This window comes from Vespa velutina, chromosome 6 (assembly GCF_912470025.1).
Source record: "Vespa velutina chromosome 6, iVesVel2.1, whole genome shotgun sequence".
NCBI classification, from domain to species: domain Eukaryota; kingdom Metazoa; phylum Arthropoda; class Insecta; order Hymenoptera; family Vespidae; genus Vespa; species Vespa velutina.
The window spans coordinates 7,354,388-7,381,887 of NC_062193.1; the positions used below are offsets into that span (position 1 = coordinate 7,354,388).

Below are 27,500 nucleotides of genomic sequence, written 5' to 3' on the forward strand. Positions count from 1 at the left end.
AAAAAAAAAAAAAAAAAAAAAAAAGAAAAAAAAAAAACGAAAAAATTGTCGGTCGTTCATAAAAACATAAACGATAATGATAATGAAATTCGCTACGATGAAAGTTGACGAATTCGCTAATTAAAATGTAACGAATGTCCGACGTTTTCAGTATTATCGATAATAAATTATATATACCGATTGGATTTACACGTACCTATCGTAATAACATTTCAGTTAGATCCTGTTATATAAAGAAGCGTGAAGCTAGCAATATACAAATATAGAATAATTAATTAATTTCGTACAAACGTATCATGGTAATTAATAGGATCCCCGACAGTATTTCCAATGTCGTCTAACAAATGTAGTCTAACTATATATCCATAATACGTGATACGTATTTATACATACGAATCATCAAACTGATAAAGTTGATATGGAGAAATATTTTTTTTATCTTGCCAATGTTCATATCAAATGAAATTGATTATCGGAACGAACGATAAGTATTATTCTTTATCACAGGATTTCCTATGTGTTTTGCGGTTCAATGAATTCGAGGGAAAACTACAAAGTGAGAAAGAGAGAGAAAGAGAGAGAGAGAGAGAGAGAGAAAGAGAGAGGAAAAAAAAACAAGAGAGAGACAAAGAGAGAAAGAGGAAATAGTAGTGGTAAAGGAAATAATAAAATGAACGGAGCTTCTCAATTTATTCGCGAGTTTCACAAATTGGATCGACGTCGTAACGTCGTTATCGTCCACTCGCGATTACCCCTTTCGTTACATCGAAAGCTGTTTGTTCGGTACTTGCATTTAAACGAATCAAAAGCATTTAACCATCCTCCTCTCTATCTCTCTCTCTCTCTCTCTCGCTCCTCCTCCACTTCCTTCTACTTCCCCCTCCACCTTCAACCATCCCCTTTTCTTTAAACTTTTTCCATTTTTACTGTTTCCTTCGTGACCAACTCAGAGAGTTGAAATAATTCTTCCAAATGATAATTACGGTTCGTAATCTCTAATCCGATTTAATTTAAGTATTGTAAATCTAAATTAAATCGTTCTTCCATGTACAAGAAGAAAATTTTATTCGAGCTCTTCATTTATTTTTTTCTTCTTCTTCTTCTTCTTCTTCTTCTTCTTCTTCTTCTTTTTCTCCTTTTCTTTGTTTCTTTCTTTCTTTCTTCATTTTCATTTCTTTCTTTTTCTCACAAGGGAATATAATCAAAGCATCCTACTTTTTCTCCTTCAAACGAAATCCTTCATATGGATTATTCATATTCCATGCTTAAAAGTAATCGTTTGTCATGAGTTAGTGAGGAAAAAAGAAGGCGGAAAGAAAAAAAAAAAAAAAAAAAAGAAAAAAGGAAAACGAAAAAAAAAAAAAAAAACATTGAATTAGTATTAAGTACGTGTTTTCGTAAAAGTTTCAACGTCATGTAACTTCTCGTAATACTATTAACTATTACTATTAACGAACTTGTTTAAAATGCATGCTTTTCATCAAATATATGAATTAATTAACAATTTTATCTGAGATCTTTTGAATAAACGAAAGAGTCAAAGAGTATACGAAAATATAATATTAATCCTCTGACATGTTTTTTTACGAACAATTATTTAAGCGAGTACGTTATTATTCATTTATTTTTCTTTTTTTTTTTCTTCTTCTTTTTTTTTTCTTTTTTTTTTTTTTTTTTTCAAATATAAATATATAGATATATATATAAGCTATCCGATATATTTTCTAATTTTGATTTGTTGTTCTCGAGGAATCGATTAGAGATTAAAAAGAGAGAAAAAAAAAATAATAATAATAATAATAATAAGAAAGAAAAAAAAAAAAAAAAAAAAGAACGCTAGCGTACAACCTATTTCGATCCTTTTAAAACGCTTTAAAGAAAAAATTGAAAAGAAAGGATATTATACCTTAACTTTTTTATCGGCATCGGGTCTCTCGAGGAGGTTCGTAGTCTGTTGGGTGGTATCTAGGGGTGGCAACGGGGGTGCTTCTGGATCGAAGTTGACGTGTTGTTGGCCGGCACCCCTAAGGAAGCCTCCTCCCGCGCCGGATATTTGACCCCTTGACGTGTTCGTCGCCATTCTTAGATCGAACGTCGTACCAGTGACTGTTCCATCGACACCTTCCTCGTCGAAATCGTTTTCACCAGGGGTCCTTCCGCCCCTGGCGATATGCTCCTCATCTTCGTACGCGCTTTCTACGACAGAAAAAAGAAAAAAAGAAGAAAAATAAAGATGATAGATAAAAGGATACAAGGATACATCTATTGTTCTTCGTAACTTAAATTCTTCTCTTTTTAAGAACTTATCGTTTATCGTGTTGATAAATAAAGTAAAACTTTTTATGAGAGATAATAAATAAATCCTTTTCACTTATTATTCTATCGAAAAGATCTATTCATTTGCATTAATTTTTTTTTTTTTTTTTTTTTTTTTTTTTTTTTTTTTTTTTTTTTTTTTTTTTATATAAAAAAAGGAAACTATCCAACAGAATTATTTTATATATATATATATATAATACGGTGACAAAGATTTTAACATGAAATATAACTTATTATATTTCAAAGAAATAATATTTAAATGCGAAGTTCATTTCATAGAATCAATAAATGTATTTTTATGTATATTTCGCGATTTCTGTCATATAGATCGATGATATATACTTCCTTTCGAGAAAATACTATTTTCCCCTTTTTTTTCCCCCCACCAGAAAAAAGGAAATAAGAGAGAAGTAAAAGGATAAAAATCTTGTTCTCCTTTTATCGGCTCGTCGATACATATCACCATGCTTATATACCTACGTATATATGTATGTATGTATGTACATATGTATGTATGTATGTATATATGTAAGTGCCTATCTGTGTATATGCAAATAAAGATTAGATGCAAGAGAAGTATATCATAGAAAACAGGAAAAATAGGGGGGTGGGCGGTTCGATTTCTCGGTGAAATGGAACGACCCCATCCCCCACGTATGTAATCCAAACGTGGATGATGGATCGAATGATACACTTTTCTTTATTGGTTTTACACAAACAGACTACAATAAAAACGCTCACGAGGATGGCTTCGATTTTTCCTCTTTTTTTTTTTTTTCTTCTAATTTTTCTTTTTTTTTCCCGCCCTTTTGTTTTACGTTACTTGGCCGTAATAAGTTTATTTCACCGCTTTTCAAGCTTCTTACATGAGCTTACATGAGATTCGAGACTTTTGATGAACTTTGGAACAGAACTACGATTCGATTTGACAAACATACAAAGAAATTCACTTCGATTTAATCGTAATCCTCGTTCCACGTTCTTCTTACTTTCTCTCTCTCTCTCTCTCTCTCTCTCTTTTCTTTCCTCTTCAAATGATTCCCGAATTCGTAATATAGTAAAAATTCTTATATCTACGTAAACACGTAAAAATAATCGGTAATGGAACGATATGTGTATTGAAAGTGTCTGTTAGTGACATTTCACAAAGTTTCCTCCATTGTTCATGATCGTGTGCTACGATAATTCATTCCTATGAGTTATGCATTCGAAGATGCACCAGACAGGCTGAAAATTATCGTTCAACTTATAACCATGTGAATCCAATATTTTATATTACAACGATACTACAATGACATTTTTTTTGGTTTTGTTCAATCCTTTTTTTTTTTTTTTTTTTTTTTTTTTTTTTTTTTTTTTTTTTTTTTTTTTTTGAAACAATTTATCTCGAATATATTAAAACGTGTGACAAAATCTATTTCTTATAAATATTTCACTGAAGAGAAAAACTATTTCTTTATATATATTTATTGAAAAGTTTATATAGGATAAATTTTTTTCGTTTATATTTTTATTATTATTTTATAATATCGTAAAACAATATAAACGTTACGTTACTCGTTAAACGAAATCCATAGAAAAAGACTTCTAGAAAAAAAAAAAAAAAAAAAAAATATTAGTTCGATGGAAAAAGCTAAAGTTCTTTTTTCGTTAGCGATGATAATAAAATGCAACAAGATCCCTGTCTACTTGGCTATTTTCTTCGTACTTGAAAATCCTTCGTTTTGTCTCGCTCCTTTATCGTCTATAGCTCGATTTCTAGGATCCACGGATTCACCTTCTTACTCTTTTGTCTTTTAAAAACATCCAGATAAAATTTTACTCTCTCTCTTTCTCTCTTCTCGATATTCTCGAGATTTCTTTTTCCTTAAGAAAGAATCTTCTATCTAAAAGAAAGCTTCTTCGTCACGTAACACGAGTTTCAATTCTCGTTAGTTTAGGCCGGTACAAGATATTTTCTTAGAAATGTCAGATACTGAGAGTGGAAAGAAGCAACAAAAAAATAATAATAATAGTAGTAGTAATAATAATGATTAAAAAAAAAAAAAAAATACGAAAAAAAAAAATTAAAAGAAAAATGAAGCAAAAAAAAAAAAGAAAAAAAAGAAAAAGAACACAAAACAAAAAAGAACATTCGAGATCAACGTAATCGTCAGCATTAATAGCAGCAGCTAAAATGAAATTTCATTCGACGAATGCGTGTGAACTTTCACATAGAATGCGACAATCGTATTCAAAACTTCATTCATATAAAACCATGAAGATAGATTCAAGTGGAATAAAAATTTAATAACATTCCCAGACGAACCTTAAAGAGAAAAGAGAGAGAGAGAGAAAGAAAGAAAGACATATAGCACAAATATATCATACATAAAAATGATACAGAAATGGAACAGAAATGAAACGTTTTTCTCCTATTCTGAATGACTTTTATTTCAGGCATTATGAGAAACGGACCGAAGCTTGTCTGGTCAACAAAAACCGTATATCATTTTCCTATTATCAACTTTCGAATTGTGGCTTTCGTCGTTTAAAACTTATTCGTAGAACCTAGAATCCGACAAGGCTGTTAGAATTTCGGATAACACGAGTTTCGAAACAAGTCGTGCCATCTTTCACACTATACATGCTTATTATGCATATATATGCATATTAAACATATATATACATGAATAAATATATATATATATATATGTATATACATATGCATCTTCTAATAATTGCGTGGAAACTTTACGAGAGGCTTTGCCCAGAGGCTGTTCGTTATAATGATGGTGTCTCGTGTTGAAGATGGAACAATTTAAAGTAGATATAAATTTGAGTTTTAAAATATAATATAATAATAAGGAAAAGAGACTTAATCAAAGAAAAGTTGAGAGCATATTGCTATCCCTCTCTCTCTCTCTCTCTCTCTCTTTCTCTCTCTTTCTTTCTCACTCTCTCTCTTTCTCTCTTTCTCTTTCTTTCGCGAGTTCTCACTCTTTTTTAAGTTCTTTAACGTGACCCAACCAAATGAAAAGAATACGACAAGTTTTCTTCCAAAGTTTAAAAAGTCTGACAATAGAAAAGAAAAGGGATAGGAAAAAATTATTTTATTGAAAAAAAAAAAAAAAAAAAAAAAAAAAAAAAAAGAAAGAAAGAAAGAAAGAAAAAGAAAAACTCAATTCCGCTATCTATAAGATCTCGCAGTAAACAACATCAAAGATATATTTCCTTTACTCCTGTGGAAATCTTTTGGGACGTATCTCCTTCGTTTATACATACAAACATACATACATACATACATACATACATACATACATACATACATACATACATACATACATACATACATACATACATACATATACATATATATATATAGTAATGTCGATTTGTAAGAAAATCGAAAGGGGAGAAGCACTTTCTCGAAACTGAATTCTTTACGTGGCTTTTCTTTTTGAGAAAAGGACACTGGAATCGTTTTCTTCTTTTAAGAAAAAAATATAAGAAAGATTTCTTCGTAAGGTTTCAAAAAGAAATATATATATATATATATATATATATATATATTTGGATCTACCTTCAGAAAAATTCAATAATTTGTTTCTCTCTCCTTTCCTTTAAATATTACTAAAAAAAAATTTGACAGGTATAGAGAGACATAGACGATGATAAATTATATTTCGACGATTTTAATTTTACATATTGGATATGTCAGAAAAATTGACGAACAAAATTTTCTTCTTTAAAAGATAAAACCCTTCTCTCTCTCTCTCTCTCTCTCTCTCTCTCTCTCTCTCTCTCTCGCTGTTACGAAATCTTGCGACCTCTTTCGGGTCATTGAGCTTAACGCGAATCGCGTGTTTACATGCGAGCTTAGATCGATAAAGACGTGACTATATGTACGTGCGAGTATAGGATATACTAATACAACTCGATATATTGCACCTGCATCTAACACACAAATTCGATTCCTTCTGGGTATATCAAATATTTCTTGCGTGCTTTCGTCTCGGAAATTCGATGTCGATCGATGTTCCATCTTGGCGCAACTTTCCTCTATAACTTTACTCGTTAAAAGACAAAGATCGATGGCTGTGCCCTGATTGCAACGAAAGACCGAAAGTACGAGAGAAAGAAAGAAAACTAGAGAAAGAGGGAGAGAGGGAGAAAGAGAGAGAGGGGGGGGGCGAGAGGGAGAGAAAGAAAGAGAAGGAGAGAGAGAAGGAGAATTTCCGCTTAATCACGTTTCAACCTTTAAACGAAGTTTGCTAGATCGATTTAACCCTTTAACCGACATTTCTTTTATTTTTTTTTTCTTTTTATTTTTTTTCTTCACCAACGAACAAGAGAAAGGAAAGGTAGGGAGAAAAGAAAAAAAGAATTGTGATAATATAAAAAAATATCGAAACTCAACTATTACTATATATATATATATATATATATATATATATATATATATATATATATATATATATATATATATATATATATATAAATAGTTATTCTTACTCGTCTTACATATATAAGCCAGAATTAAAATGAACGACAAGTACTATGGTTTCATCTAGCAAATTCATTGGACTATGAAAAATAGGAATCGTTAACGCGAACCATATATTTCTTACTTGGTTGATTAGACGATCGGCGACCTCTTGCTGAGTTAAAATCGGATAAGGAGCCGAACTTGGAAGTACCAACTTCTCGAGCACGTTAACGGAATTAATATCCCGAGTTTCGAAATCTGCTAGCTAATCGACAATCAGGAGAGAACGAGAAAGAGAATCATATATATATATATATATAGAGAGAGAGAGAGAGAGAGAGAGAGAGAGTTAGCACTGCAGGGAGGCCGATGCGGTAGTCGACCCTTGTGCTATACTACACCTGTTGCTCACCTTCCCGTAACTATGTGTACGTTGAAAATAACTTAGCAAGCCTTCACTATGTATCTATGTATTCTATGTATGTATATATGTCTGTATGCATGTATATATGCATGTATGCATGTATCTATAGAAATACATTAATATCGGGCTTAAGAAAGACTTGCACGAACGACGAACTCGTAGGTGAATGCTTATGCAGCGTGAACGTCATGAACGCACGCGAACGAACAATTGGCACGAATGCCTTGTGTCCGTAACATTCCTAACTGATAAGGAATGTTGTTAATTACGTCGGTAATAGTACAGACCAATTTTATTTCATCCCTTTTATTCTCTTTCTCTTTTCTCTTTCTTTATTTTCTTTCATTATCGTATAACGAGAAAAGATATTTCATGGATTATAGTTATTTTTCAATTGGAAAAATACTAAAGTCAATTAGATTACAGTGATAATTAATTATCAGTATAATAGGAGGATATATTGGTACGTATGAACTTTGGGATAAGTTAAATGAAAATGAAAAAAAAAAAAAAAAAGAAGAAGAAGAAGAAAGAAAGAAAGAAAAAAAAAGGGAAAAAAAGAGGAGGGGGGAGGGGGAAAGAAAGAAAGGAAAAGTAGAAGAAAAAAAAGAAAGAAAGTCCGTAATGAGAGTTCAAAGAAAGCCACGAGGTAAACGTAGAGGAAAGATTTATCGAACTTTTGTCTTTTTAAAGTCGACGAGAATCTTTTACGAGGAAAGAGGGAGATTGAGCTGCGGCATGCGGCTTTTTACATGATCGACGTGTTTGTTCCGTGGAAAAAAAAAAAAGTGAAGGAGAAAATGAAAGAAATGGAGTAAAGAAAAATAATGAAACGTAGTTATTACTTTGAAGAGATCAAATGTACAAAGATAAAGAAAAAATGAGAGAAGAATAAAGTAAAAAAATATAAAAAAAAGCTTCGACAAAGGCAATCCAAAATTCCTTCATCAGAAGGATCAGAAGGATCAGAAGAGATCATGTTTTTCGGAGATCTTAGATTTCAGATTTATATACATATATATATATATATGTGTGTGTGTGTGTGTGTGTGTGCCATTAATTTAATTTAATGTGCCATTAAATTAAATTATAACCGAGAATCAACCAATGTATCAACACCACCTAACTCGATTTGTTCTCAACCTTTGGCCTTAATTAATTTAAAGGGATCTCATTATTCTCTTAAGATCATCCATCATACGGTAAGTTTTATAATGGTTCGTGCCAATGATAAGTTCAAAAATAATTCTTCGATTTTGATTTTAAAGAAATGACATTTTTAAATTTCATAATAAATATTGCACTTGGAATCGTTATCTTAAATTAATACCGACAAGAACAAACTTTTTTTTTTTAATTTAACAATTTTTATCAGTTATTTTTTTTCTTTTATTTTTTTTATTTTTTTTTTTGCATTCCGACGAGTAAACATCGAAACTCTCTCCGTCAATATTTATTCTTATTTATTCTTATTCATTTTTATTCATTCTTATTCATTCTTATTCATTCTTATTCATTCTTATTCAAGGACTTACGAAGTATCGATATTCATCCGAAAGTATTTCCAAAAACTTTGAAATTTTAATAGCTTTAGTGATATTTTCTTTCACACTTGTCAAGTTATAATATTGTATTTTTTATTCTCCTTATGTTCATCATAACATTTATATTTTTAATATATATTAAGTTAATGAAAAATTCTTGTTAATAAACACTTTTATTATGGATTATCATCTCTTTCATGAATATTGGTTCTTTTTTTTTTTTTTTTTTTTTTTTTTTTTTTTTTTTTATACATTTAAATAACAGTTGTAAAATACAAGATATGCATCAACTGTTTTCTTTTTACTCTCGTTACTATTATTTTTTGCGTACATGAATCATTCTATTTTCAAGCTTCAACTTTTTTCCGATTCAATTCTGCTCTTTATTTTACATGAATCATGAAATTTTAATATTATACTGTATAGTACATTATATTATTATTTGTGCATATATACACGCGCGTTATAAAATGTATAAAATAATATTTAATATATAAGTATTCCATTTAATTATTATTTTTTACAAAATATTCGATAAAGTCTCGTTTTTCGTCGAAAATTTATACATCAATTATTATATTATTATTAATTATATTTATTATTTCTCATTCATTTATATCGTAAAATGAATGCTTATCAACGAGCTGCGTCATATCTAATACGGATCTAACGGCACCATCAAAGAAAGATATAAATATAAGAGACTGAAAAGTATAAGTTCACAGTCTATTAAAACTATTTACTTTAACTCACACTAAATCGATTGTTACGTTACGCGTAAAAACGTTATAACTTAGAAAAAAGTTTATGATAGGTGTATGATGAAGGAGACAATGTTTTTTATTTCCATTTGATGTTAATATTTTGTTCATATCTATAATTGAAACCAAACAAAAGCTTCGAACGAAAAGATAATGAGCATAAATTTGAACTATAATTGGAAAATATAATGTACTTTCAATTAATAGGAAGATTAATTAGTTTTTAATTATATCCAACAATTTGAACGATTATCATGTACAACTTATCAATATTATTATTATTATTATTATCGTTGTTACTATTCATTGCATTATTACTATGTTATGAATTAATATATAAATAATATTTATTTTAATAAAGGAAATAAGATTTGTTCTTAACATTGATAATTTTGAAAATAATTTATAATCGTCTCATTTGACTATCTATCTCTCTCTCTCTCTTTCTCTCTCTCTCTCTCTCTCTCTCTCTCTCTCTCTCTCTAAAGTGCACGATCAAATATCATCGTAATATTGAAAAATTATTTATCTTTTTAATTCGACATTCAAATGATACTTGTTGTTTCAAAAAAGAATTTACAAAACGAATAGAAAGCGAATAAAAAGGATGAGTTGAGGTATCAAGAGTTACTAAAAGATTTCTTAGAGAGTCTGCCAGATTTGTTTTTACTCTTTCATAAACGAAATGTCAAGAAAGTGGGAAGAGAAGTTCGTTAAATCCGACGCGCATATATACAAAGTTAAAAATTCTCATTCGTGCTACCAAACAGAAGCAACCGAGAATTGCATGTTGGCGAGAGAAGGAAAAGATTGATAAAGAAAAGAAACAAAAAGAAGAAGAGGAAGAAGAAGAAGAGGAGGAGGAGGAGGAGGAGGAGGAGGAAGAGGAAGAGGTAGAGGAAGAAAAAAAAGAAGATGAAGAAGAGAGTGGGAGAAAGAGAAGGAAAGATGGAACGCCCGACTCATTTGTGAAGCAAATGAAAAATCAATATTTCACCGATAAATCAGGGGACTCGCCGGGAACGTCGCATCATAAACGCGACGCGAACGAAGGAAGGCCTTTCGCAATTTATGTACGAAAGAAAGAAGAAAGCCAAGATAGAAAATGGTGCTTTAACGATCTCTCACGGATTTTCCGCTTTAGGTCCTTCGACTTCCGAAGGATTACTCATTCCTTCGGAAAATGAAGCGTAATTTTATAGTCGCCGGCGGTGCCGATAAAATAATGAAAGTGGCGCAAAGGACGAACCAGTGGCAACCTGGTTTAATCTTATTTTCTTAAAATTCAACAATTAATATAGTTCCTTCTCTCTCTCTGTCTCTCTCTCTCTCTCTTTTTTTTTTTCCTTTTTGATTACTCTTTTTTTCATATTTTTTATTTCTCTATTATTTCTTTTCCTTTTTCTTCTACTTTTCTTTTTTTTTTTTTCTCTACTTTCGTTTATTATTTCACTCAAGAGTTTCGAACGTAACTCATTAATGTAGGATTATCAAAGCAATCGAAGATTTTTCATATTCTTCGCACCATTTTATGCGGAAGTAATCCACTTTATCGAACACAGTTTACAGTCGCAGGAAGTGAACTGTATTCAGTTTGTGCATCGACCGGCCAAACCGTACACGTATTCGTAACAAACGATGTCTCGTAAGAGTGTGTACATTTATATACGTACATGGGCATGTAAAACGTATATACATATGTGTGTGTGTGTGTGTGTGTATATATATATATATATATATACGTTCGTATGAACATACGTATTTCACCAAGTTCATCTACCGTTTCTAACACACTTCCATGGGCTATTGTGACCAAGAGCCATCTACGTCACGTTGAAATTTCGTTTTCGCAGCTGCAACGAGAAAGGAGCTGTCAAAGAATTACTCATTAACGTTGTATTTCATTTTATTTTAACAATTATATCACGTGATCAAATTAAAAGTTTAAATTAAATCAACGATTTAACGAGGATCTTGAGATAATAACCGTTTGAATATTTTATTTATCAATCTTTTTTCTTTCTCTATTATTTCACATCATATAATTGAAAATTATCTATACGTTATAAATGATGAAGTACAAAAGTGAAATCTTTTTTCTTTTTATCTCTTCTACCTTTTTTCAACCATATTCCCCCTCCCACCTCGCCCCCTTTTATGAATTTTCACGATATTCCATTCTGAAAGATAAACGTTTTGAAAGATCACCGATCAATTCGGCTTTAATCTCGGAAAAACGAATGATAACATGACCTATCCCAAAAATGTATTGAACTCCAAATCTAATTCTGAGAATTGATATAGGCCAGTAATACTCTTATATATATGTAGCAAGTAACGAAAACCCATCTGTTTATCATTGATTTGTGAATTCAATTTCAGGAATTTATATTGTTTATACGTGTTACTCGTTAAAAATACATCCGTGTCATTGATATTTCGAATTGAAATTCTTTAAATCGATCTAGGTCAATGATCTTCTAATGTAAATGTTATATCACGTATTAAAAAAAAAAAAAAAAAAAAAAAAAAAAAACAAGAAAAAAAAAAAAGCATTTGTTATTCATTATCATATTGCTGAATGAAATTTTTAAAAACCAACAATAGATAATAATTCGTCGATTGAAATATCTTTTAGTTATCTCAATGAAATCCCATCTGTTAAATTTCATCATACATTTTTCATTCTGTTTTGTCATGTAAGAAGATATAATAAAAAGATGTCATTTTATTTTTAATAGATACTAGATATAATAATAAGATTGCCTAATAAATTTGATCGACGCTATCTTGTGAACTTTCTTTGTATTTATCAAAGAAAGAAAAAAAAAATATATATATATATATAAAGAGATACATATTGTAAAAGAATAAACGATTAATTAGGTATCAATTAAAAAATGAAAAATATGATGTATTTTTTTAAAGGAAAAAAAAAAAAAAAAAGAAGAAGAAGAGAAGGAAAATGAAAGAATAAAAAAAGAAGAACGTGATGTTGGTTTATCGTTTGAGAAACTTGATCAATAAATTCTGTTGTGACAGGCGAATAAAACTTCATTTTCTTACGAGAGCTTCGCAAAGAAAAACGAACGTTTTACTTTCGTTTCGTATTTGACAATGTCATAGCTCAAACGTTTTTAGTTTTCTAATCTCATTTACAACACTTATCTCTGACAATTAACACGAAGTTTTAATTATCGTCGAACCATCTCGTCGCGAGATATTAACATAAAAGAAATCGTACGTTCTTCATCAGCGAACGTACTCAACGGAAAAAATTTATTCGTCGGAGTTTATCTTCTGAAAGTAAAAAAAAGAAAAGGATTTCTTTCCTTTTCATCCCTTTCTCTATTTCTATTTATGAAATCTCTCGTTTCTTTTTTCTTCTTTTCTTTTTTTTTTTTTCTTTTTTTTTTTTTTCTTCTTTTTTTCCCCACCCACCTTAACTTGAATTACAATATAAGATCTTTTGAGAAGGTCTCTTATATTTTTTCTTCTTTTTTTTTTTTTTTTTTTTTTTTTTCCTTATATAAACGCGTATGTACAAAATTTAAATAATTTGATCGTTCTATGTATTTATAAAAAAAAAAAAAAGAAAAAAAAGAGAGAGAGAGAGAGAAAAAAGCGCCACAGAATAAGTTTCATCTTTCCATGCGAATACATTTCACAAGTTGTTACAGTTTGATGCCAATCGATACTATTATTTTCTTATCGGATCAGAACCAACTTGTCTTGTCTTTTATGTAAAAGGGCTTTAATGGTCGAGAAGTTACGATAACGTAGTTGGTGTGTCTCTCTCTCTAAGAATGTTCGTCCTTGTTATCGCTTTCGGAATAAATCTAGCGGTTTACGGTGAATTTACTTTTAATAATAAATGCTCCTGAGGAGAGAAAACCTTCTCAGAACTTTCATTGTTCAAGAGTACCCTCGTATAAAGCGCATACCTAACGATAAGTCGAGAAACGACTACGATATTCATTCGAGTAGAAAGATTTCAAAGGTTACGACACGTATGCCAATTTATCGTTAGACTTTACAACGGGATACTTTAATGTTCACAAAAGAAATAAACCTCTTTCGATTTAAAAAGAAATCTCCATTCATTCGTAAAATTCTTAAAGGAGTCTCTCTCTCTCCCTATCCAACGATTGAAAATAATTCAGATCTTTTTGCGATCATTATTATTCGGATCTTATTTCTACACTCCAAAGGAATAATACCTTAATTATAATAATAATAATAATAATTATTATTATTATTATCATCGATAATATTAATTAATGAGCCAAAAAGAATTCCTTATTATAAATAATTAAGTGTTTTTTTTTTTTTTTTTTACACATTTCCTAAAGAATTTAAAAGAAAAAATCAATAGATTTCGAATCAGCTGATCTTTCGATCGATCGAAGAGAGAAAGTAACAGGATATATCAATTACACAACCAATGACAGAAAAGAGCGATCTTAGGTTCGCGATTTTTCGTTGTCCGTAAAACGTTCGACGACCTGCCTGCCTGCCTGCCTGCCTGCCTGCCTGCCGCCTGCCTGCCTGCCTGCCTGCCTGCCTGCCTGCCTGCCTGCCTGCCTGCCTGCTAACCTACCTCTCGATTGCTTGTCCCTCATCAATCATTTTTCAATCGACCTTACCACTCGAATTGCGTCGTGTCCGACGTAATTTCAACGACACAAACACACCCACATTACGATACACGTTGATATATGTATACCAACGCAATAGACAGATAAGTATTAAACACACGGATACATAGACAAAGGATAGTCCATTACCGTACGCATTTTATTCCGTTGACCGCCACGGGCGAACGTAAATGTTTGGTTGTACTTGAATTACATCGATCAGCTCTCACACCGCTACGTCTCGTTTTACTGAAATCGAGACGCGGCTCTTTATCGTTCGCTGCTTCAGACCATGATTGTCTCTGACACTTTCATTATCATCGAGCTTCGACGTTTCCTATATCCCTGAACTATTGAATTCTAAAATATATGATAGACGCGACTAGGAAAAGAAATTTTCTAAAAGATACATTTGTTGATTTCAAAAAAAAAAAAAAAAAAAAAAAAAAACCCCAGAGTTATCTAACAAAGTAATTCCTTTTCTTTCTTCCTTTTTTTTCTCCTTTCTTTCTTTCTTCTTCTTCTTCTTTTTTTTTCTCTCTTGATATTAAAAAGCTTTTTATTTGCCTTCCATTTGCTTACCCTTGAAAAAAATTTACCCCGAAAAAGCTGAAAGACTTCTTCTTAATTTTCCACCCTGTCATACTTTTTTCTTTGATTTCTTTATATAATTCTTTGATTTTCCTCTCTATAAATTATATTTATTATTATTATTTAACTTATCAAATATCTTCATCTTTTTTTTTTTTTTTAATTAAAAGCATCTTTTTTTCAAATAAAAATATGATAATATAAATATTTACATTAAAATATATATTAAGAAAATTTATATATTAATGAGACAATATATATATATATATATATATTAATAAGAATTAGAAAATTGAATGTAGTAGAAGATGAATTGTAAGAAGCAAAGTCGATACATAATATCGAAGAGAGTGCATTAATAAAGACAAATACTTGAGCTAAGGGGGCAGTGAGGGGGGTGGTGGAGGGGTATCTTCGTCAATCAGATTAAAGTCGACTCAAGAGTAGAACTCTCGCTCAAAGATTAATCGAGTTCTTGTATCCTCGGTAAGATCGATCGATCTTCCTCCTCGTTATCTTACCGTATACATATCTACCTATCTACCTATCTCTAAAACATAGAACAACGTTCTAGAGACTTCCTTGTCTATGTTGCGGCGGGAATGCCACAAAACGTAATTGACCGCTTTTAACAATTTCTAACTTCGTTCTTCGTTAAATTTTACAATTCTACGAAATCCTTAAAATTAAAAAATCATTTGGAATTACTCTTATAGATTTTTAAATGTCCTTCACAATATCGAATATCCGCGAGACGTATAAAAAATCGCAGCTGAGGAAACGTTTCCGCGGGGTTTAATAAAAACCCCTTCCTTCCTTTCCCTCTCACTCCCTCTCCCATCCTCTCTCCCTCTCTCTCTCTCTCTCTCTCTCTCTCTCTCTCTCTCTCTCTCTCTTTTCGCAGCCGTTTTATCGGTTCAACGGTGAACTTTATTAAGAGACTCCAATACGTTTTACGATGATTTTTCGATCGTATCGATCGTTCTACGTTTAAAACGTGCAAAACGACTGCAGAACGAAGAGTAACTGTGTCGAGATATTTTTTATTCTCTCTCTCTCTCTCTCTCTCTCTCTCTCTCTCTCTCTCTCTCTCTCTCTCTCTCTCTCCCCCTTTCTCTTTTCTCATCTTTTCTGATTTTTTAATCGTAAAACTAAATTTTCGTGGTTTATCTCACTAATGTTATACTTTCTGAAAAAAAAAAAAAATAAATATATAATATTCATTATGATAGTCCGATATGAAAACATTATACTATTGAGCAATGACGTATCATCGTTTCTTCTTCTTCTTCTTCTTCTTGATAAATATTGAAGGAGGAAGAGAGAAAAAAAGTAATGTCACCATATGGATATTTCTCATTCTCATTATCCTTTTCTAGTGCAATTTTTCAAAAAATTGACTTTTCGTGAACGAACATGAGGCAACGGAGCAAGGAAAGAGGAAGAAAAATGTGGACGGAAGATAAGTCGAAAAGGGAATGAGAAAAAGAATGAAAGGTTCAAGGAAAAGGAAAGAGAAGAGAGAAGAGAAAAGAATATATGAGAAGGAAAGAGAAAAGAAGCTCACTATCGACTCTGTCGACCAGAAATTTCTCGTTTCCGAAGCTTTTACGCGGCCATTGTCTCAAACGCGAAAGACTTTATCGGCCGGAAGAAGAGGGCACCCTTGTGACATGGCTCGCTTCCTTTCTTCTTTCCTTTTCCTTTTTCTTTTTCTTTTTCTATTTCTTTTTCTTTTTCTATTTCACTTATTCTTGTCTACATGAAGAATACGAATTTACGTTGGTACCTACAACACACACACATATATATATATATATAAATATACATATATCTATGTTACACCATTCCTGTTTACGTCCAGACTAGTAACGTCCATGCATAACACGCGTCATCGATTCCATTTTATGAGCCAGTCTTCAAGATGAGACGTCGCCACGAACTTAAGTATCCGTGAAGAAATCTTCGAAAATGAGCCTCATCCTTTTTCCTATTCCCCTTAATCTTTAGCTAGCGCTAAGCTAGTAAAATTCGAAATCCTTTTCTTATCACCAAAGAAATTCACTCTGACTATCTTGACAATAGTTACATTACGTATGTATATATATATATATATGTATATATGTATACACATATATATATATATATATATGTATATGAGGGAGAAGGGACGATTAACCTACATTTGCCTGTGTAAACGGCACGTTCATCGCTCCTACACCGCAATCGGCACTGTCATGCACACTGACAAGCCAGTCGTGTTAGCAACTCACGAGAAGATTCATTATCATGACCCCTACCGTCCTTATCCCTTCATAAATGTATCATTGCAAATCAGTCCTTCCTTTCCAAGAATAATTCTCGTCGTCGTCGTCGTCGTCGTCGTCATCCCTCATCCCACACATACTCTCTCTCTCTCTATCTCTCTTCTTACTACTACTACTACTACTACTACTACTACTACTTCGTCAACTTTCCTTACCATTATGCTAATCAGAGAAATACTTTAGAACTTTGTGATAAGAATATCGAAGTCGAGAATTCGTAGCGATCGAAAAGATCAAACGGATATACACGTGTACAAATTAAACAGACGAATTTTGGAGATTAATATTCGTTCGTTTACAATTTCAATATGTATATATATATATATATATATATATATATATATATAATAACAATTGTTAAAATTATGTGTCAGTCTATGAAGTAAGAGAAATAGATAAGAGAAAAAGAAAAACAGAATAGCGTTTTACTGAGGAAGAAAAAAAAAAAAAGAAAATAAATTGATTAGACTCGATCAAGCCTTTAATAATTTCCGGGATAGATATTATAAGGAATGAGCTGGCTCAAATCGGTTGACATTTCTCATATCATAGGTATCTGTCTGTCTGTCTCTCTCTCTCTCTCTCTCTCTCTCTCTCTCTCTCCCTCTGTCTTTAGTGAAACCGCCCGCATGTATCCAGGTCGTTCTTGATCCTAGAAATGAACCTGGAGGGTAGGAATGGAGGCTGTTGCCAAATAGATGTCGTCTTTGACCGTCGAACTTGGGCCAAACGCAAAGCCACGAAATCTCGGTACGCTAAACCGCTTATCACCGGCTATAGTCGAATCACGTGAGCCTCGTCAACATTTCCACGAGTTTCTCTGACGATTCTCATCCACTAACATATTCAATACGAACGCACCATCGTCATCATCGTAGCCCAGGAAATTCGTCGCGAGATCGATCGGTACTCGCGCACGCGGCTCTTCCCTATATCCTTCTCTCTCTCTCTCTCTCTCTTTCTCTCTCTTTCTGTCTCTTTCTCTCTCTCTCTCTCTCTCTCTCTCACTCTCTCACTCTCTCTTTCTCACAATTCATTGTATCTATTATTTTGTTTTGTTAACTTAAACAAAAGAAAAAAAAAAGAAAAGAAGAAGAAGAAGAAAAAAGAAAAAAGAAATAATACTCGAGCCAATTAAAAGTAACACAACTTTCTTACTGTAATTCATACTTGACTATATCTTGTATTAGAATTTTGTCCGTAATTTAATATCATAGAATTAAATTGATTTGATCGAATAATTTTTATGATCATGATTTACAATTTATAACGTTTATTATATTTACTAAATATTATATTTATTATTATTATTATTATTATTATTATTATTATTATTATTATTATTATTATTATTATTATTATTATTATTATTATTATGGTTTATTATATTTATCAAACAGTACTATTACCGATTAAATATATATGTATTTATACGATAAACAATGATTTCTTTTTATTATCTTTATTCTCTCTCTCTCTCTCTCTCTCTTTCTCTCTATCTCTATCTCTATCTCTATCTCTATCTCTCTATCTATCTATCTATCTATCTGTCTCTTCTTTCCTTTCCATTTTTCTTTATTTGTTCTCCACAATTTATATGTTTCACAGAAAGAGAGAATCTCAGGTCAGTGGAAAATCTCTGCTCGTTACTCAATAATACAGTGGTAAAGATTTAAGCGAATAAAACGACGATAGGGTGTCTTTGATGGGTTCTCGAATGTAATCATATGTACGTAAGCTTGCATTTTTGGCGAATATCCAAAAACGTGAAACGCCCTTTGCAACTTCCTTCTATCGACGCCCGGAGGATATTCATCACACTCTCAGTACAGTAACTCGCGTCATTCTGTCTGACTCTACGATGGATGTTTCTCCTGAGGATCATTGCTCTCGTTTCTCTTTTTATCCTAACTCTAGAGAGTGAAATACCGATAGTTTACCATCTCGCTGGCTCATTTGAAATGTTGAATGCCGCATGCACAAACGGTAGCCCACGTTGGATTTTCCATTCATACCGTTATGATTATTTTATGTAAAATGAAACATGATTATGATGATTATGAAATCCTTCACAATGCCGTTGGTCGATCCATGATTATCACCACGTATGGTAAAATTTTCATAACGCGAAGTCCATCCCACGAGACCTGTACGAAACGTCACGTGAAAATAGACCGATATTCGACGTTTTAAAAAGTCAATTTTTCTCTCTCTGTACGTTTGTTTGTTTTCTCTCTCTCTCTCTCTCTCTCTCTCTCTCTCTCTCTCCTTTTTTTTTGGGGTGTATTATCGTTAATATATCAAGATTGTCATACAGAATATACTATGGGATGTTTGGAAGATCGAATAAGGGTGGTAAAGGAGTATGGAGAGAATAACAAATTTTTTTGTAGCTATTCGGCTACAATGTCACAAATCACAATCACAATGGCTACGTTCAGCAGAAAAAGCAGCTTAGTAAGCTTTATACGCTACGTTTCCAACAACGTACGACTTCTGATGAATGTATTTTTTTTCTCTTTTTTCTTTTTTTTTATTTTTTATTTTTTTTTCTTTTTTTTTTTTTTTTTTTTTTTTTTTTTGAATTACATCCATGTATGTTCAGTGCAAATGCGGGAGAGTTTTTTTTTCTGTCGCGATCAAAATTTGCATAACCTATATTTTTTGAATAAAAATATAAAATAATCTACCGAGCAAATAATCAAAACCCTCCGAAAAAACATTCTTTATCAGTAGTATGTTATTTCTATTGAGTTATTTGGAAAAAAAAATTTTAATTCTTCTTTCTTCTTCTTCTTCTTTGTTTATTTTTTTTTTTTCTTTTCTTTTCTTTTCTTTTCTTTTTATGTTCTATCCGTTCTTGTTAGATTGTATTTTTGTATCTCAGTTTTGAATAGAAAAGATCTTCGACAGTGTTACGTTTTTATCAATAAAAATGATCAGAAAAAATTGAAAAAAAAAAAAAAACCACTTTTAATAACCACTTTTAACCACTAACCCTCCCCCTCCCCTCTTCCTCCCCCCTCCAAATGACTTTTTCCAAAATATCGAAGTCTAACTAGGTATAGATTTTCTTAAATTCAAAAATATTAAATTCATTCTATTTCATCGATATCATTAGACTCATTTTAAAAATAAAATTAACAAATATACAAATATACAAATATACAGCTATTGTACAAGCATTGTTCGTTTAATAATACATAATAAATATTCAACAAGAGAGAAGACCACAGAATTTTGAAATTAATAACGAAGTTCATTGAAAAATTCTATCACGTTCGTTCCGATCGAACACGATTTCTTATTACGTGTACAGCATTCGAAATAGAAAAATAAAATCTCTTGATCGGTCGTACATAGACACGTACATATATATATATATATATGTGTGTGTGTGTGTGTGTGTGTGTGTGTGTGTGTGTGTATGTGTACGTAGGTACATACATAGAACATTTAATTCCACTATGCATTTTTGAAAGATTCGTGAACATTATCCATATTCATTTTGTATAGGACAGAAATAAATGTCAAAGGTACCAACGTCAATTCTTGTTGGTAAAATGAGAGGCCTTACCGTTTGTATGTAGAAAGACGATAAATCGTTTAAAAGGGATGCGCCGTGTATCGTTAAACGACCTAACGATTAATATTAAAACTGGCCTCGTCCTACGATCGTTAAGACCACGTATTTCAAAATCGATCTATCAATGAAACTCGACGTTAATCGAATTGAATGGCAATACCGAGCGAAATCGAACCTCTCCTGTCGCGTGCGTAATAATCATAATGACGTAAATGCCAATAAAAGGGATATCGTGAAACGTTGAAAACGAGGAATTGTTCAGTGGCGTTACGAATTCAATGGGGATAAAAATCGATTTCGATTGTCTACTTCTATTCGAAGGTCATTATCGAGGCCTCCAATGCAATTTCTATGGTTTCTCTTAGCTCGTTGACTTTATATCTCTTCTTTCTCGAAAACGAAGCACTCTATTCTCAAACGTGTTTTATTCTTTGTTGGGATTTATTAGAATCGTTGAAGATATACAAAAAGGAAAATCGAAAATCAATCTTTTTCTTTCCCTTTCTTTACATTTTTATCCCGAATGGTACGTTTACGTTATGTAAACTTTTGTAATTAAATGCTTCGTGAAAAACACCTTAGTAAGTGGAGTTAAATTATACGAGCGTCAAACTAGATTTAATTTATTTCCCAATTCGTTACTTCGTATAGTTTAATCTTAATGAATCTTACGATATATATACAGACTATATATCGGATAAAGTATTTGTGTCGGTAAAGCTCCATTTGCAGGAAATTGTTTTGTACGGTGGACTTTAATTGCGGTTTATATATTATATATATATATATATATATGTGTGTGTGTGTGTGTGTGTGTGTACAACATATACAAACTTTCTCAAAAATAATTATATCTGACGTAATTTTGCAGAAAATGTACAAATAATCGGTATGAGTTTAAGAATTAAAATGACAATTCTCTGAATGAACAATTCTCTGTTAAGTTCTAATGGCGTGTGAAATTTCACAACTGTTACTGACAAAATACCGAAAATGTCGTTGTCAACAATTTCGAAATTCTCCCAGATACTTCCATAAAAAAGAAATCGATTGGTATCAAATCTAACGATCATGCTACACCTAAGAGGACAATGATGTTCTATCCATCCACCAGGGAATCGTGTATCTAGCTCTTACACAACACGACGAGTAGAATGTGCTCCAAATGGGTAAGACCGACCATCCCCGTCCCCGTCCGACCGTCCATCCGTCCTCCTCCTCTTCCTCCTCCTCGTCCTCCTCTTCTGTATCTACATATGCTACCTAATGTTCAGAGGGACATTACCTTGGAGAATTCCTTTACCTTGGAGTTGTTGACAAAACAATTTAGTACATTGTATCTATATGTATAAATACAAATACCATTATATCGATAACATTTGTGAAACTTCGTACATTAAAAATTAGAAAATTAACAGAGACGCAAGTACGAATAAAAAACAAGGCTGTATTTGGTAAAAGGAAAATTTTATAGGGAAAAAAAAAAAAAAAAAAAAGAACTAAAACTGACGTTATGTTCCGTATTTTAATACATAACATTGGATATTATAACTTTAAAAAAATTGAATATTTATATGTGTTATCTTGTCGCGCAATTAAAGTCTACCGTGTATCAAACTATCTTTTACAAGACAAACTTTCTTAATTCTATTAATACCAAAGTTATAAACACTAATACTTTGTATGAAACGACCTAAATATCTAAATAAGTCGTGTGTGTATATATACGATGCTTTACGTTCTTTCTTTGTCTCTCTCTCTCTCTCTCTCTCACATTCTTTTTTTTTTCCTTCTTTAAAATTGTCTTGCTTACTTCCTTTCTCTATCACAAATATCAATTTTACACGCGTTCATTCTATCTTTCTCCAAATAAAAGAAAATTTACGATCGACCCTGCTTTTACAACTTTTACAACTACTACTACATACACTTACGCTCTAACGTTAAGCCAATAAAACGTGTAAAAGATCGTTAATAGGGAAAGAAAAATTAAAAATCATTTAACAAAGATACGCTTTTCTTCGAGATAACTTTTTTCCTTTGTAGGAGGCATTTGAAGAAAAGAAAAAAAATAAATAAATAAATAAATAAATAAATAAATAAACTTATCGATAAGAATACGTTATAATTAGATTGAGTTTAAAGAGAATGAAAAAAAAAAAAAGAAAAGAAAAGAAAAAAAGAAAAATGAAAAACAAAAAATTATGATCTTGCAAAAGTACGAAGATTTTATTATAATGGATCTTCGAAAATTTAATTAAAATCTATATAAGAAAATAGAATATTTTCCATTAATTTCCCGTCGTCATCTTTCAGTCCACCTCCCCCCCCCTCCCCCCACTGGCTCTTCCTCCCTCCCTCGTCCCTTACACTTTTTTTTTTTTCTCAAAAAACTTTACAAAATACAATACCGTAGAGAGAAGAAAATCGAAAGAGAAGAGATTATTTACCATTCTTCTCATTTCTCATATTCTTTTGTAAACTTTGACCGACATCGAAACGTCGAAATCTAGTTTTCCAAGATTCTCTTATCTCTTTCTTTTATTTATCAACAGTTCAAGTATCACGATTCATCGCTTGGTGGAAGCGCACCAACTGCCATGGAAATTCTCGTCTTTCGTTCTACCTTAGAAAAGAGAAAAATATTGAGGCGTTGTATCTCGATAAATCGAATTTCCACGACATAGGTACTGTCCTATAAATATGTATGTGATAAAAGATAAATATAAGAAATTCGACTTTCTCATATAGAATTTTAATACAAAAGAGACGACGTCCATGTTTGGAAAGTTTGGAAAATTTTGTAAGACAAAGTATCTCGAATATCGAATATGGAGAAAGAAAGAGAAAGAGATATATATATATATATATATACAGAGAGAGAGAGAGAGAGAAAGAGTAAAGATATCGATTCTTATCAAAATTACGTCGTCCCTGTCTTTCACAAAGAGACTAACCACAGCACTCTTCTTTCAACGGAAGAAAAAAAAGGCAGTAAAAGATTCTGGAAGAAGCCACAGCAAAGACATACAGGAAAAAGCAATCCTGTAGGATCTTCTGTTTCAAGGTGCTATCTAAAAAGCGCATTAGTGGCAACAGAAAAGAAGGTTTCTATGTGAATAGATGAAGATAGAAAGGAAGAAGAAGAGTAGCCGGTCTTTTGGTCATTAGAAATTAGATATCCCTGAAGGTTATATTCTTTCAGTATTATAGGAACTCTTTTTTTTTTAACTGAGATATCCCCTTACTCGTAACGCCCATGATTGACCACTTAGATACTAAAGTATCTTCTATTATTCGTCTTTTTTTGTTAAATATATATATATATATATAGAGAGAGAGAGAGAGAGAGAGAGAGAGAAACTCGATTTTCTAACAAAAATATCTAACTATATTGTCATTAAGATTGTTCTGAAACGAACGATTTAATCTCGGCTTAATTCACGAGATACGAAATGGCTTTCGTTTTTTGTGAATTTAAAATCAACGAAGAAAATCTGTTGATGGCTCGATTTACGACAACGAAGAGAATTAAATTGTTTCGACGAAAGCATATATATATATATATATATAGATAGATAGATAGATAGATATAGATATAGATATATAATGCTGATAAACAATCATGGCGGAACAGGAAACGAGATTTTATTTCCTCATTTGTTGCACGTTCGAGTGTTTCTTCGGAAAATCAATTTCTTTAAACGCGATCTCGAACGAACGAACGTACGAACGAACGAACGAACGAACGAACGAACGAATAAATAAATGAATGAATGAATTATATACTCCAATGTTAAATATTATAATATTAAATGAACAATATCTACTCGCAAAATCTACTTATCTCATGAAAGATTCGTATGATCATTTAAATTTATTAGCGAGGATATGAAAAAAAGAAAAAAATGAAAAAAGAAAAAAAGAAAGAATAAAAAAAAATCTAAGAATTAATTTCAACAATTTCTACAGAGTAATTATAACTACAGATATATAATTAAATATATATATATATATATATATATATATATATATATCAAGGTATCAATCTTGACAACCGAATTTTTTATAAACGAGCCGCTCATTTATCAAATTGATTAAATCCCACAGAACACAGAGTAAAGAAAATTAATAGAATTGTATATAAATTAAAATTATTATATGATTTATTAATCAACGTTCAACACAAATTATTGTTATTTATCGTGATGTTAAATTTAATTATTACGCAAATTGTTATCATTTAATTTGTTAAATAAAAAAGTTTGATAACAATCAAGATCTTTCGTAAAATTTAGAAGAAACATTCTAAAAGCAGAATTAATCACTTTGGTCTGTGAATATGTGTCTCTTAAAATAGAAAAAGAGAGAGAGAAAGAGAGAGAGAGAGAGAGAGAGAGAGAGAGAGAGAGAGAGAAAGTAACAAATATATGAATCTATTTCAATCGTACTAAATATCGCTAAATTTTCGCGAATTCGTAATTACAGAGAGAACACACAGAGGACCTGATGTCATTAATAGAAAACCGCGAATACACGAAGTGAATTATTTTTACGTATGTAGATAAAAAATTTCATTTGTCCTTCTGATCCATTTTCACTGAAGAAGATCATATATACTTGATATTTCATTGGTACTAATTTGACCTTTCACGTTTCACATAGGACAAGAATAAAGGAGAAAGATAAGAAAAAAAAAATAAATAAATAAATAAATAAAAAAAAGAAAGAAAGAAAAAAGAAAACAAGAAGAAAAAAAATATCGGCGCAATAGTGAAAGAAAAACCGTGATAGAAAAAAACGTGAACAAGATAATCGAGTTTCATGAACGATCTTTCACGTATATATCGTAACTATTGATAGTATACTTACACGCTCGCACACTAAATTTTTAACGTCCTTATATCGCATTGACTTACCATCCCCGTCAGATTGTTCGTACGATTTACCGCGTGTCCTATTCGATTCTCTTCATTTCTCTTTTCCTCTCTTCTTTGTCCTCTCTCTCTTTCTCTCTCTTTCTCTCTCTTTTTCTTTCTTTCTTTCTTACACACTTACATCCTACCTACCGATTCGTTCACGATCTCCGAGGGGACTCCGACAAGATTGGCAACTAAAACGAATGCGATTTCTAACAATAGAATCGAATGTTCCCCTACATCTGGTCGAGTGATTCTCAAATGGAGAGTAAAAGTTATATATATATATATATATCTAATGCATGTATATGTGTACATATATATATATATATATATATATATATATATAAATTTCAATCTATATTTACATATCTAACAATGAAATGTCTTCGTAATAAAAATATCATCGAATCGAGGAATATCTATATATAATATTTTAAATCGTGATCTACTTCTCGATACGCAACGTCGATCGATCATTCTCATTTGTCAATCGTTAGTTGTTTCTTAACGACATGTCAAAAGACACGTAAGATGTCATAGATGACAATCGTATAAAAAAATAACGAGGGTTAAATTCTATCTATATATATGTATCTATCTATAATCTCAGAGATACGTATAGAAATTATTTTTTTTAACTCAGCACGCGTAGAAACCAATTTTTTTCCAATTTCTTTTAATGATCTTCGATCCAGCTGATTCCTTGACAATTTATAAATGTGTATCAGGGGGGAGGCGGCGGCAAAAAAAAAAAAAGTAAAAAGATAAATATACTATATAGTTTTCTTAATTCTTTCTTCTTCTTCTTCTTCTTCTTCTTCTTTTTTTCAAATCATTGAAGAAATTTCTTCTCTTTCTCTCTCTCTCTCTCTCTCTCTCTCCCTTTCTTCCTCTCTTTCTTTCTCTCTTTTTCTAATTCAAAGAAACGACAAACGAAATACGCGTTCGGTCTTTGAACTCGATAAATAGTTGTATGACATATAAAGGGTTTTGTTGTGGTATAAAAAGCTACGATGTCTTCCATTCTCACAAACATGAAACATTCTTCTCTCCTTTTATCGGACAGACTGAATTTCTCCTTCTCCTCCTCCTACCCCTCTTCTCCCACCCTCCCTCCCTCCCTCCCACCCTCCTATCTCTTTACTCGGGCTACGAATCGTTTGCCTTCTCCTTGAATTTTTCCTATCCTCGTGGAAATTCAACGGGTTCGATACCGTCCTATAAATATTATCGTAAGACGGCACGGATATTCGATGCTTTTCGAAAACCAGCGATCCTTCATCGTGATCGACGACTTCTTTCTACCAAACATGAGAAAGATCAGCGACGTTTCCGTGTATCCCAAGACGCAATCCAACAATTTTGTTGGGAAATTCGTTGCTTTACGAGAATGAAATCCATCTGGATTTGCCAAGGACGATTAATACGAAACGAGTAGCTAGCTAACTGAAATTCGTTCAAATCGTTTATATGAGCTTTAGCTGTTTGAATTATTTGTATGTCTGACTCTCTCTCTCTCGCTCTCTCTCTCTCTCTCTCTCTCTCATTCTCTCCAATTTTCTGAAATATACTTGTTTCTCACGGTATAGTCGAACGAGGTCATAAAATTAATGAAGACCGAATAGCTCGGATAATGAACTAATATTACGGTAATCTATACGTTATCAATTTAATAGGTTGTATTGTTTATGTCTGTATCTGTGTATATGTAGATTTGTGTGCTTATGGGAACAGGTTATCGTCAAAAAAAAAAAAAAAAAAATTACGATTAACTCTAGAGTATAAAATAGGAAGCATTTGTGAAAGTTAGAAAACTTAATAGGGGACGAAGAGAAAGTAGAATATGATATTCGAGCGAGAGAATGAAGAAAGTTTAACGTAAGGGTTGAAAAGAAACTTATTTGCATGGCGACGGAGTAAA

At 31.6% G+C, this 27,500-nt stretch overlaps 1 protein-coding gene across 1 annotated transcript in view; it reads right to left on the reverse strand.

Annotated features, from left to right (window-relative positions):
- Positions 1 to 27,500, reverse strand: part of LOC124949601 (transient receptor potential-gamma protein-like) — a 65,647-nt gene that overhangs the window by 10,054 nt on the left and 28,093 nt on the right. The window contains exon 4 of the mRNA XM_047494926.1: positions 1,907 to 2,196. Within this exon, the coding sequence (XP_047350882.1) occupies positions 1,907 to 2,196 (290 nt within the window). The remainder of the gene's footprint in view (positions 1 to 1,906; positions 2,197 to 27,500) is intronic.